Source organism: Mustela erminea, chromosome 2 (assembly GCF_009829155.1).
Source record: "Mustela erminea isolate mMusErm1 chromosome 2, mMusErm1.Pri, whole genome shotgun sequence".
Classification (NCBI taxonomy): Eukaryota; Metazoa; Chordata; class Mammalia; order Carnivora; family Mustelidae; genus Mustela; species Mustela erminea.
In genome coordinates this window covers 66,864,334-66,877,988 of record NC_045615.1, presented here as the reverse complement: position 1 = coordinate 66,877,988, position 13,655 = coordinate 66,864,334, and the positions used below count along the sequence as shown (strand labels likewise).

The window sequence follows — 13,655 nt, the reverse complement described above, 5'->3', positions numbered from 1 at the left end:
ATAGGTTAAGTGGGTCATAGGTTCTTCAAGATTAAAATGATGAGACTGGGGGCACCAGGGTGGCTCAGTGGGTCAAGCCACTGCCTTCGGCTCAGGTCATGATCTCAGGGTCCTGGGATCGAGTCCCGCATCGGGCTCTCTGCTCAGCAGGGGGCCTGCTTCCCTCTCTCTCTCTCTGCCTGCCTCTCCGTCTACTTGTGATCTCTCTCTGTCAAATAAATAAATAAAATCTTTAAAAAGAAATGATGAGACTGAATTAGGTAATTCTACAAAGTTCCCCTCTGCCCAAACGTGTTATGACTCAATAATTTTGTACAGCACAAACTCTAACAGCACATACAACGATTGGAAAAGATGAAGATGAAGTTCTTTGCAAGAAAATGGAAAATGATCCCTTCTCCTTAATGCAGTAATCTTTTAATTAAATGTATAAATATTTTTGCTCCACAGTTTTTAACTTTTACCTTGAAATTACTGAAAACACAAACCCCAAGTGAGAGAAAGTAATGATTCTTTGAACAGGAGTTAATACTTTGTGGTAAATCGACCGAGTGGAAGGCAGCCACGCAAAATTACTTACCCAGCCTATGGGGGGAAGCAGGTGATGCATAGAAGAAAAAATGATAGAATACAAACATGCATTATGCTCAGTAACAACCCCATAGGGGTGCCTGAGTGGATCAGTCAGTTAAGTGTCTGCCTTCGGCTCAGGTCATGATCCCTGGGTCCTGGGATGGAGCCCTGCATCCGGCTCCCTGCTCAGCAGGAAGCCGGCTTCTCCCTCTCCCACCCCCTGCTTGTGTTCCCTCCCTCTCTGTCAAAAAAATAAAATTGCTTAAAAAAAAAAAAAAAACATAAACAATGTAGATATACTGACAAAGACCATAACCAAACAAGGAGAAGCAAAACCACTGAGGCTTCAGAGCAGTGAAATCCTTAGTCATTGCTTGTTTTCCTTTTCACTCTTAGTCCCCCCTTTAAACAAATGTAGCAAGTGTGTAGAAGTTCATTCCCTGAGGAGGTGGTAGAGAGAGGTTGAAAATGCCAAAGGAAAGACAAAGTCACCTGTAGCAGTGAGCCCCCCAGAGCCCCAGCAGCAGCAGCAAGACGAGCCCCACCACGCAGACGGCCACCACGGTGACTTGCCGCTGCCTCCCCTGGCCTGCGTGGCGCAGTTCCCATCTCAAGTCTCGGTGCTGACAGCGCTCCCCAACGTAGCCGAAGACACAGCTGTAACAACACGCAAACAGAGGTCAGCGCTAAGCCCTGGCCAAAAACGCTTATGTATTTTCAGATTCCATATCCTGTTGTCTTTCAACCTCTGCATTTCCAGACTCAGCTCTTTGGAAGCATATGGAAAATCCATCAGGGGTCAGCTGAAAGCTCTCTGATTTACAAGTTAATGCAGCATGGACTTCCCCCTTTGGTCTGTTTGCCCTGGGATTGATGAGGAATTATTTGCATCCCGCCTTTATAAAGCATTGCAGAACATTGATTAAAGATCAGCTTCTGTTAGGCTAAAATCCTGAGGAGCTACCTTTAAGACCAACACAAAGCAACTCTGCCCTAAGAGCCATGAGAGTTTTTGAACAAATGTTTGGCCAGATTGCAGAGAGTATAGGTCAAAGGAAGGAAGAATTTGAAGGCAGAGTCCCTCACTAGAGACCAGACTTGTAAAAGAATATGCAGTCTCTGAACAGGAAGGACAGCCACGTCAGCCAAGGAAACCCTTTTCTTAAAAAATAAATAAATAAACAAACAAACAAACAAATAAATAAATAAATATCATCACTGGCCCAAAGGGAAAAGGTCTCGGTGGCGACCCATAAATGTTTGAATACTTTCTTCAAAGGAGAAAAAACTAAATGGAAGAAAAGGGGCTTTCATGGTGTTTCATGCGTGAAACTGTAAGGAGCATCACCAGCCACCACCACACAGGGTGACCGCATAGATAAAAGTAAATGAAACAATGCTGCCATCTACCGGAATCATATACTTCCAGAAATTATGGGAGCTCGGGTACAATTGTATTCTATTACCCTTCACAGGAGCATAAACTTCAAAAATACCCTCTTAAGTATTTTGAGCTGCTCACTTGTTAGGAATTTCCTCCCAGCTCAGCCCTGGCTCGACCTCCATCCGCACCTCACTGCAAAAGGACCCAGAGGAATGAATTCCCCCACAGTGGGAAGAGACAGCAAGGGAAAAAGCACGAGATAAAGCTGCAGAAGATCTCAGTCCTAGTCCCAGTTCTACCTTGAGTTGGTCGTTAAGAGCACTGGAAAGTCACTTTAGGAGAGAAGAAGAAACTAGCGTTTGTTAAGCACTCTTTGTATCAGACTCTGTGTAGGCACTTTTTACCCATTTTCCTTTCAATAGCAGATTCCCATTTTACAGATGAGAAAAGTAAGACTCAAAGGAGTTAAGTAATTTGTACCAGGTTATACAGCTAATGAATGGCAGCGATTTGGTTGGTTGGTTGGTTGGTTGGTTGGTTGATTGGTTGAATATAGCTGACACACAATGTTATATCAGTTTCAGGAGTACGATATAACCGTGTGACAAGTTTATGCATTCTGCTCTGCTCACAAGTGTAGCCGCCATCTGTCCCCACATATCACTATTACAGTGTCACTGACGCTATCCCTTATGCTATGCCTTTTATTCCTGTGACTCATTCATTCCATAACTAGAAGACTGTATCTCCTACTCCCATTCACCCATTCTACCCACCCACCCCCCCACCCATCAGTTTGTTTTCTGTATTTACAGGTCTGATTCTGCCTCTTTTTTGTTTATTCATTTTTTAAGATTCCATATAGGAGTGAAATTATATTGTATTTGTCTGTCTCAGTCTGACTTATTTCACTTAGCATAATACATTCTAGGTCCATCCATGTTGTCTCAAATGGTACATCTTATCCTTTTTTTGTAGCTGCACAATATTTCATCACACACACACACACACACATGTGTCTTCCTTATCAATTCACATATCAGTGGACACTTCAGTTATTTCTATACCGAGGGCTATTATAAGTAATTCTGCAATAAACACAGGGGTGTACCTATCTTTTTGAATTAGTGTTTTCCTTTTCTTTGGGTAAATACCCAATAGAATTACTGGATCATATGGTATTTTTATTTTTAACTTTTTGAGGAAATTCCATACAGTTTTCCATGGTGGCTATATCAATTTATCTTTCCACCCACAATGTGTGAGGGCTCTTTTTCTCCACATCCTTTCCAATACTTATTACTTTTTGTCTTTTTTGCTCTTAGCCAGTGAATGGCAGGTTCGATCCAAATGGTTTTCTGATTTCAAAGCTTGTGTTCTTTCTACTACATCGGGCTACTTCCAAAAAGGGTTTTAAGCTCTAAGCACCACTGAAAAGCTATTCTTCTAGAACACATCATGAAAGAGATGACAGGATCTGAGTGTAGGAAGTATAAAAGGACCATCAAGTTATTCCATGCTTTCCTGGATACTGTTTTAATTTTAGCTATCTTTGGTTATAATCATTTATTATCAATGCCTAGCAGCTACTTGTAACCTGTTGGATATTAATCTCAGAGACTTTAGGGTCTCAAGGAATATGTCAGTCGCATGTGCAAGAGTCCTGGGGAGCAAAAGCAAGCTGTAGTATCAGGGCCTCTCTGAGCCATACATGGCCCAAACCAGTCGGCCAGCATTTCACATAGATGGGTCCTCCCTGCTAGTTCTTTGGGTTATCAACTACTTTGGTTAAACCAAGCAAAAGATTTCTGGGTTTATTTATTCCAATAAATTATTCAAATCTGAGTTTAGTTGGTCAAATAATTTCAAGAAATTCTGAAGGAAGGTCAAGACTTCACATTGTGGTGTGCTGTGATCAAGAACTGAGGGCTAGAGTATATAACATTTCTCAGACTGATTTGGCCACACAACTCTTTTCTCATGCAACCTTTCACAGCACTGGTGTTGGGGCCGCTTGATCTCAAGAAGACCTGGCCAGAAGTGTGTGGGCTGGTTCAAAGCCAAACCAGAATGAATAAGGATGTCCTGTTAGCTCAGGAGGTTTGGTCTTCTGAGAATGTCAGGACCAGGAACCTTTGAGGAAGATGTGGGCCATGGGGACTTCAGTTCTCACATTCTCTGTACCCCAGATAGCCAGGGGATCTCTGTATATGGGGGGGTCTTCCAATGCCTTCAAACAAGGAAAGAAGAGCAGCCCTTTATAAACCTTCTCACGGTATTGAGAGCACTCTGCAGAATGATGCCAATCAAGTGTTTCTAATAAAAGTTAGAGCTGGTGAGCATTCCTAGAGATGTGTCATGACAGAATTTTAAAAATACAAGGTGAAGTCATCAAGGCGAAAGGAGGAAAGCGTTGGATGTCTGATTAAACATTTGTTTTTGAATTTTACATTTTTATTAAATGTAAAATTCAAAAACAAAGTTACGACCTAGACTAGTGGGACCTCTAGTGATATTTTAAATATTGCTTTTGATTAAAGGTCCTTAAATATGAGTGTTATCTGTAGTTTAATTGTCATTTTGTAGCAACTCATGTTTAAAACATTATCAGGGAATAAGATATTTTCATCAGGATTTAATGACAGAAAGAAAAGCAGTGTACTAAAGAGTTCATAAATCATTTAATGAATCGATGTTATCAGGTCAAGTGAAAATAATCTACTAAATGCAATTCATAATTGTGAAGTACCCTTCACACTATTGTAATGTCTCTTATAATCTAAAGTTTAAGTATCATAGAGAAAAATAAACCACAATCTAATAAAGTAGGACATTTATTTCATAATTTCATTATTTTGGATAATAAGGAATGATGAACATGAAAAAAATTGATTCTTATTATCAAAATCAAGGACAACTATTGTGAAGATTGGATTTATCTTAGGGTGGGAAATTACAGCATGCAAATATGAACATGAGGGTAGAATTCTATGAGATTTAAGTCAGTTTTACTAACAGTCATGAGCATTTTTCATCACTTTTGTCTGGCTGATGTGATTTATAATGCAAAGCCATTCACTTTGTCACAGAATACAACTTGTTCTTCTAACAATTTAGACTATGTTTCTGCTGACTATTATTCATAAAATAATAAAAGCCTTTAAGCTTATAGCTTCTATTCATGAGGATCAGAATATTTTATCACTTCTTCCTCAGGCAGAGAAAAGTATCAGTGAGTCAGTAGTCTAGCCACCGGGTACCCATTTATTCTTCAGGACCTACCAGTTCCCTCTGATTGACTTGAAAATACGAAATCCACTAAAAGTAAAATTTGATGCAGAACTAGATATTGCTGCCAAGGAAGTGTTTTCTGAGTAAGAATGGTGGGAGGGCCTACAATTTCAGGTCGCCCTCAAATCTACTTTTCAGCTGACGGTCCCCACTGTGAAACTGTCATGGGGACAAAAAAAGGAACAAACAGAAGCAGGGGCCACTTCCAGCAATTGTTACTAAGCAACTATTAGAAACTGAAGAAAAATTAGAAAAATTTAGAATTAAAAAATTGAGAATTAGAAAAATTAGAATTAGAAACTGAAGAAAAATAATTGTTTTCCATTTTCGAAAGTTGAGGGTAAGAAGTCCAATGTGTATATATAATCTTTTTGTAAATTCAGAAACATATTGTGGATGTTGTCCACACATGCGGCAGGAAATAAATCCAAGTTTCAAGGAATTCGTTCACAAACCTGTTTTCAGCCAGAACGAGAGGTTTCAGCCCCAGACTATACCAGTAGCAACATTAAGTTAAGAGGGAAAATTGCCAATTCTTTAAATATATTTATATACGCAAGGAGGGTGCAGTATGTACATAGACACACACACACACACACACATACACACACAAACACACAATTTATATACATGTGTTTATATAGTTTTCCCTAGCAAAAACCCAATTATAGAAAAAATCTCCTTGATATGAATTTTATGAATTATCTAAAAGTTATGGACTTCAGTCCCATATCTCTGTGCCGTCACAAAGACAGCTTGACTTACTTGCATGCATATCTGTCAACTGCTTCAATGTACATACACACACCGTTATGGAGGCAGTAGCCGTCATAGGATGGGGGGCATTCCAGGAAACCATTTCTCACAGAATGGTGGCTGTCCTCCATGAGATGAGAAGGGGGAGTAGAGTCTACAAGAATCAAAGACATTACTTTGACTTTCTGAAGCGATTAGGTCTTCCAGGGATCAATATTCAGAACTAGTCTTTGTGAACAATTTGTGATCTAGTGTCTTTTAGAGACAAGAACTCAGAAGCAACTCCAGTTTTCATTTTCCTAACCAGACTTCATGTCATTCACCATGAAGCCAGCCATTCTTTCTTCAGCTTCAGTATTATCTGACAGAAAGCATATTGGAGGCAAGCGAGGAAACAGTCAATTCTAAATGACTGCATGAATCCCGAGTCACTGGTCTTTTACCAGTGACCAGTCACTTACCCCCAGTATCCTGGAAGCCTCAAAAATTTCTCCCACACAATGCTTTCTTCTAAAAATGATGTAAATATCAGAGGAGCCCTCAAAGACCAGACTGGTAAGTCTGACAGAATAGAAACTCTACTGTAACAGAGGGAATGTCAAAATGGCAAAGTTCCTTTTATTTTATTTTTTTTAAAGATTTTATTTATTTATTTGACAGAGATCACAAATAGGCAGAGCATCTGGCAGAGAGAGAGGGGGGGAAGCAGGGTCCCCGCTGAGCAGGGAGCCCGATGTGGGACTCAATCCCAGTGTCCTCAGACCATGACCCGAGCTGAAGGCAGAGGCTTAATCCACTGAGCCACCCAGGCATCCCTCGAAGTCCCTTTTATTGAATGATTGTCTGCTCTTTAAAAGGAAATCATTAGGGTGTGTAGCTACATAAATATTAGCAGTCTCTCAATACCTTTAAGAAGAGCAAATTATCTGAGAAAAATAATGTGTTAAAAAAAAAGAGACCCAAGTAAGTCCTGAAATTTCCTTTCTTAAGATGTTTTGTGCTTGCAGAGCAGAGACAGGTGAATTGTTGGGAGTGGTGGTGAAAGAGACCCCAATCCTGGTTTCCAGGGTTGAGGTGAAGCCAGCTCCCCTTCTAGGGTACAGATTGTGAGAAGATATTGCCATTTGGGGAGAGCCTCAAGAAAGCAGAAGTTGACCATTAACATTAAAAAAAAAAAAGAGAGAGAGAGAGAGCTAAAGTTCTAATTCAGATCAAGAAATACTAATGTTTTAAGGTAATATTTGAAAAGCTTTAAAAGTGATTCAAAATGCTAAGGGTCCAGACATCTTTCCTGACCTGACTTGACCTGCAAAGTTTTTCCAGCAGCCCCAGAAATCAATATCACAAATTAAGACATTGGTCTCATAGTTAAAGAGAACCACCTGCATTCCCACCTTTTGAATTGTAAGTAATAAGAAAGGAATTTCTTCCAGATGTTATTAAATTAAGAAAACTTGGACTACTACCCATTCCCAAGCTCAGCATCCACCTAATCAGGAACATAAACTCACCAGCCCGGTTGAATCGAATAATTTCTAGACTCTTCAGAGCAAATACACTGGGGTATAGAATTTTCCAGAATTAAGTCCCTTCCTTGGCCCTAGACCACCCACCAACCTACCAGTGCATATCCGCCCAGGTTCAGACAGGCTGCCGGCACACATGCAGGTGTAGTTTCCCTCCGTATTTGTACAGGTGGCATTTTCCCCACAGGTGTGCCTGCCCAATTGGCATTCGTTAATATCTGCCAGAAACAAGGGAGTAGGGAAGAGAAAAGTGAGGTGCAGAGGAGGACAAAGGGTTATATTATTGGAAAAGCCAACATTCTGGGAAGGGAACAGCTTCAACCTCTCCCATGCTGCACACTCTCAGACCCTCTGTATTTTTTTATTAAAAATTATATTATGAATGCTGGACACAAGGATGAAGTGGGTCCCTCAGTTGCCTGCCCATTCAGGTGTTCTTAACTCCTGAAATAAGGCTGAGTGTTTTCTCAGTGCTTGGGAGGAAAGGAGACATCCCAACATGCAGTTCAGTGGGAAGGTTGGAGATTGGTAAACCAGCTCTAGGTAAACATTTAGAAAATAAGATCCTGAAGATTCGTTCTTAACTTTTGCCAATAGACATCCAGTCATTGATATGTATTTAGAGCATGTAAGACATTTCTGCTTTTTTTCTGCATAAACATAAATTAAGTCGACCCTTTCTTTCCCAACTACTACTATTTTCTTTCTCAATTACCACCAGCCTAACATTTAAATCTTTCTTCTCCTCAATTTTACATTACTATAAGACAGCCTCCCCACATTCCCTGCATACCATTTCTCCCCCACTCTACTCCTAAACAAGGGCACGGCACGCCAGATTAACATCCTAAAGCACATCTCCCATCACTGCACCCCTTGACTCAACCGCTCCCTTGCCCAGAGCTGAGCTGCCCAATATGGTAGCCATCACCCTCTGTATGTGCGTATGTGTGGGTGTGTGAGCACCTGAACTGCGACTGGTCTACAATGACATATGCTGTAAGTGTAAAACACTTAGTAGATTTTGAAGACTTAGTAATAAAATAAGAAAGAATGTAAAATATGGTATAGTGCAAAAAAAGTGAATTTTGGATCACTGAAAAAAAATGAAATTTAAAAAATACCTCAATGATTTTTATATTGATTACATATTAAAATGTTAATATATTGGATATGTTGGGCTTAATAAAATAAAAATTAATTTCACCTATTTCTTTGTACTTTTTGTAATGGAGATATTCGAAAATTTTAAATTATATAGGTAACATATATTATAGTTCTATTAGATAGGATTGGTCTAGAGACATAAAACCCTAATGACCCTCAACTTCTAGTCTTCTACATATGTAATGCAACCCACCTGTTATGAACTGAATTGTATCTCCCCCCAAATCTCTATGTTGAAGCTCTAACCCTCCACATGACTATATTTAGAGATGGGGCCTTCAAGGAAGTAATTAAAGTTAAATGAGGTTGTAAGAGTGAGGCCCTAATCCAATAGGATTGAAGTTCTTATAAGGAAAAAAAGAGACACCAGGACCCCCATCCCCAAACCACAGCAGAAAGGCCGTCTAGTTCACATACACTATACTTAGTGCTCATGTAGGCCATTGTCTACGCCCCAAATAGACCCGTCATATGTTCGTACCTGGAATGCTCCCCATTCCTTCTCATTTCTGCCTAATGAAAATTTCCTCATGCCCCAATATCCATGCACAGTGATCCTTCCTTCACGAAGTTTTCTTAATACCTCAAACAGATTTTCTTCCTGTTGGGAACTTACACTGTAGTTTTTACTTCTCTCATAATGCACACCCCCCTTCACCACTTATCACAGCTCCCTGTCTCTCAGGTCCTACTCTTCTCGCAAGCAAGCACTACCTTCATCATTCTGCTCTTCCTCGCACTTCCGGGCACTATGTCTCTGCACTGAGAGTTGCCAAATAAATATGTGTCACATTGGACTGCTATCCCAAATGACTCAAATTGAGTCTCTCTTTTTTTTTTTTTTACTTACTTCCTACTATAATTTCTATGAAATCTCTATAACCTCTTTATCTCTGTAATCTCTCTTTCTCTGTAATTTTATAATCTCTGTGAACCTTGAGAGACAGAGCTTCTCCAAGAACTAGGAACAAAGGTATACTCTTGGTCAAGAAACACAACCACTCCTAAGTGGCATTTATTATGTTCCAAGCACAATGTAAAGCACTCTATTTACATATATCTGGAAGAAGGAAGGAAAGAAGGAGGGAGGGAGAGTGAGGCAGAGATAGCAGGGGAGGAAAAGGGGAAGGAACACAGAGAGGGAGAAAGAGAGAGAGAGAGAGAACAGGAATCAGCCCATTCTTCCCTGTGGCCTGAGGACTCCTTGCCCCCAGGCAGGCCGCGCCATGATACCTTATTGCCCGTTCACTGCTGGAAGGAAATAGGTTAGTAATACAGAATCCGGAGTTTAATGAGTTTAAACATCCAAAAGGCATACCTTCTTTCCTCTTCAAAGTAAATTAAATATAAAGCCTGTTTGTCTAAATTATCTATGAGCCTGATTAATTAGAGCAGTGACATTTTCTTGACTGACAGCCAACTATGTGCTTAAAAGACTATTTACAAATGACTGTGGACTCCACAAAACTAATCTGATAAAGGTCTGATTTAAACCAGCCAGCTCCAAAAACACTTGGTAGTCGTGACTGATGGTTCATATTTAACCTCAGCATGTGGGAGAAAGCAGTATTATTTCAGTCTCTTATCAGGTCATCTGCCCCTCACCGTGAAAAGATCTGCATGTTTTCAGAAGGCAAAGAAAATACTGTTAGAGACATGTGAAAGCCCTGTTAAACTCCAGGTAAGCACTTCATGGGGTTAGGGTGGCTTCAGGCAGGTCCCTACCTGTGGGCGCTGCTATGTTCCTGACACCTGGCATGGCATGAGACAGCCATTAAGTGAGCTCCCAACCCAGAAGCCACACCCAGACCTTGGCAGAGGACGGTGATTATGAAAGACATCTTAATCACTCCTTCCTTGTATCAGAATGTCAGTGGCTTGCATCTCCCGTCTACTGACACTCCTCCAGAGCTGTCCCGTGAGCCCTTTCACAGAACCACTCCCCCCTTTCCTTTATGCCCAGAGCAGGGACTTCCAACAAGCCTCCCTCAGCTCTGCAGTTCACCGCGGCTCACCTGCAAAATCCAGGGATAACGAAAATGCTGTACGACTCCCCGCCATGATGGCTTGAGGTGTGGAGTATTAATGGGCACTGGCGTCACTCAACTCCAGAGAAAGAATGAGAAAGGCAGAGGGACCCACAACCTCTGCAGCATCTTGAAGCTGACTAGTCCCATCCTAGCACAAGGGCACAAACTTGACTGTTCATCCAGAATCGACCTGTGTCAGTTTGAACAGCTCACGTAACTTCTCTTTGAGTGTTAACATGGGTGGCACTTATATTATACCCTGTCGTTTCTTGACCCACCACACCCACAGCATTTCCCCATCCTCAGAGGCCTGCCTCTGGCCTCCTCCCTTGGCACACATGCTCTCTTACCAAGACAGTGAATCCCATCGCCTTGGTAGCCTTCTGAGCACCGGCAGACATAGCCACCTTCAGTATTGACGCACTGAGAGGAGGTGGGAGGACAAACAGTGATGCCCGTCTCACATTCATCTATATCTGTGGGCAAAATGATTAACTAGTGAAATATGTAGACAATCCTGGCATTAAATGAGAATCATGGGAAAAACAGAAGTATAAGCATTCATACAACCAATCACTCAACTGCTTTCAGATACTGTTTGCAAATGTAATGCAAACTCCGTAGCTTGGTCTTAAAGTTCACGTCCAAACCAATTTTTACAGCTTGTTTAGGTGTCTGCTTAGCTAAGTGTATGTAAATACATCACATTGGGCCAGGGTTGCAGATGATAAAAACTGAGATTCTTACAGTAATCACTAACTTAAAATTTCAAGGCACTCAATGTAATATGGAAACTTATCCAGCACAACCAATTTATTCAACTTAAACTTAAGACCTCAGCTTTTAGGGGAGGAAATTTGTGTTCTTATTGTAACTGGTGAATTTATAAATTTGACTCAAGCTCAAATTCTTGCTTCTAAAACTAATTATAAAATTTTCTCCTTAATATCAACTGCATATATCATGTAATTATAATATAACAACATACTATATGTTTCATATTTTCTAGATATGCTGTTCATTATCATTTTAGCTAATATGAACTAATTTATTCTATCATGATGATTACATAAATCCTCTGGAGATTTTGAATCAGTATTATCTGAAAGAATGTTTCTGGTTCCCTATTTTCCAGATACATGCATTGGCCTTTGCTCTTACCAAAACATACTTTTCCATCCCCAGTAAATCCTGTCAAGCATTGACATGTTGCATTTTCTCCCTCGGAAACACACTGAGCCTGTGAACTGCATCCTACAGGAACACAGTCATCAGCGTCTGCAAAGAGCAAGAACCCCATCAGATTATTTGCAGGCCTTAGAGGAAAAATGGGCTTGAATGTTTGGGATTCTACAGAACATTCTAGCACTTTCTTCCTGAGTCCTGGGACAGGTTAACCTCCAAAGAGAAACAATTAGTTGACCTCTAAACTATATCTATATTAAAGGGTTCATAAGCTATATGCTCCCATTTATATGCTTTCAGTAAATCTTTAGTCTTAAAGATCTATTGGTATTCAAAGAACCTTGTGTGAACTTGTTTATAACTTTTTAAAAAGCATTTGCAAACTTGAACTATAAAATTTCCAGGAGTAATAGGCTCAAATATCAAAAGTTTTATTGTTTGAGAATTCTCAACCATTAGGACATACAATAGGGGTCAATATAGTCTTATGCCCCCAGAAGACACAGACTAATATTTAACAAGTAGATCTGGGTACCAACATGGCAGAGATACAAAAAATAAGAATTTATTACAATGATACAAGATGCAATAAAAAGATTTATTGTCAATTTACTAAAATTATGTCTCATATATGAGAATATGTATGACACAATGTATGGTTATTGTCAAGAATTATGCAATGACTTGCAAACCTCAAGGCACTTTTACAAAGTCATGAACCATATAAACTAAACGCTGTAAATGGATCGTTTCATTTCATAGTCCATTGAAATGCAAATGCCCCGGGGGACAGAGCTGCATGTTGAGCCATAAACACGAGCAAGTTTTTTTTTTTTCCTTTTGACTACTTATGTATATAATCATTCTCCAAATGCCGCAGTTGGAGTTGGGGGGATCTGACCTACCACAGCAGGATATAAACTATCATCTCTCTATTTGCTGGTAAGTTTGCTTACCTGAATACAGAAGAGGTAAAAGAAGTCCTCTAAACTTGCCCATAAATTAAAGAAAGTTAGATGATCACAGGAGGATTCAGGTCCCATGTAAATGCACACATTAGGTCATTGCATTTGATTTGCTTGGCTATTTGAATGAGATTTCTCATGCAGGAACACATGCCCTTCATTCTTGCTTGGTCATCTCCTGTCACTCATGACTCTTCAAGATGGATAAGTTCAGACTAAATCAATTATCCATTTGATTTGGCATTTATTTGGAAGACTAGCTCTCAAGTCACTAGGCTGCTCAATGTATGGTGGACAAAATCCAATTACCCAAGACATTTTAAATCACTTGCAGAATTGCCTTAAATTAGAATATAATTCAGGATTTATTTGGTAACTTGCAAACCCCAAGGCAGCTTTTGCATAATGAAAAGCACTGGATATGCTGTTGGGGGTTGGGGGATGGGCTAGAGCCAAAGTTCTTTTTTGACACAAGCTGGCTCTGGAAGGAATAAGTGCCTGGGCTTCACAGCCCTCTTCTGCAAAATACAGGTGACATTTTTTTGTCCAGTCTACTTCAAATGATAATTGTAAGGACTGAGGAAAAAAATGATTAAAAAAAACCTGAGAATAATAAATTTTATACATATGTAAATAAGGATGATAAAGAAGAAGAGTATTGTGACAGTCTGAATTAGAATTAGCCTTATCACATTAGAAAAAGAATCCAGGGCCTATTAGTTAAACTACTAAAATTAATTTTTTAAAAAGTACCTATCACACACCAGATCCTAATATG

General features: G+C 39.9%; 1 protein-coding gene across 2 annotated transcripts in view; it reads right to left on the bottom strand.

Moving 5' to 3' along the window:
* EGF (epidermal growth factor) overlaps positions 1 to 13,655 on the bottom strand; it is a 97,725-nt gene that overhangs the window by 9,087 nt on the left and 74,983 nt on the right. The window contains exons 17-21 of one of the 2 annotated variants that reach the window (XM_032333146.1): positions 11,889 to 12,005; positions 11,078 to 11,203; positions 7,626 to 7,748; positions 6,014 to 6,158; positions 1,066 to 1,230 (exon numbers count right to left, since the gene is read on the bottom strand). In XM_032333146.1, the coding sequence (XP_032189037.1) occupies positions 1,066 to 1,230; positions 6,014 to 6,158; positions 7,626 to 7,748; positions 11,078 to 11,203; positions 11,889 to 12,005 (676 nt within the window). The remainder of the gene's footprint in view (positions 1 to 1,065; positions 1,231 to 6,013; positions 6,159 to 7,625; positions 7,749 to 11,077; positions 11,204 to 11,888; positions 12,006 to 13,655) is intronic. The other variant, XM_032333147.1, reaches the window with a different exon arrangement.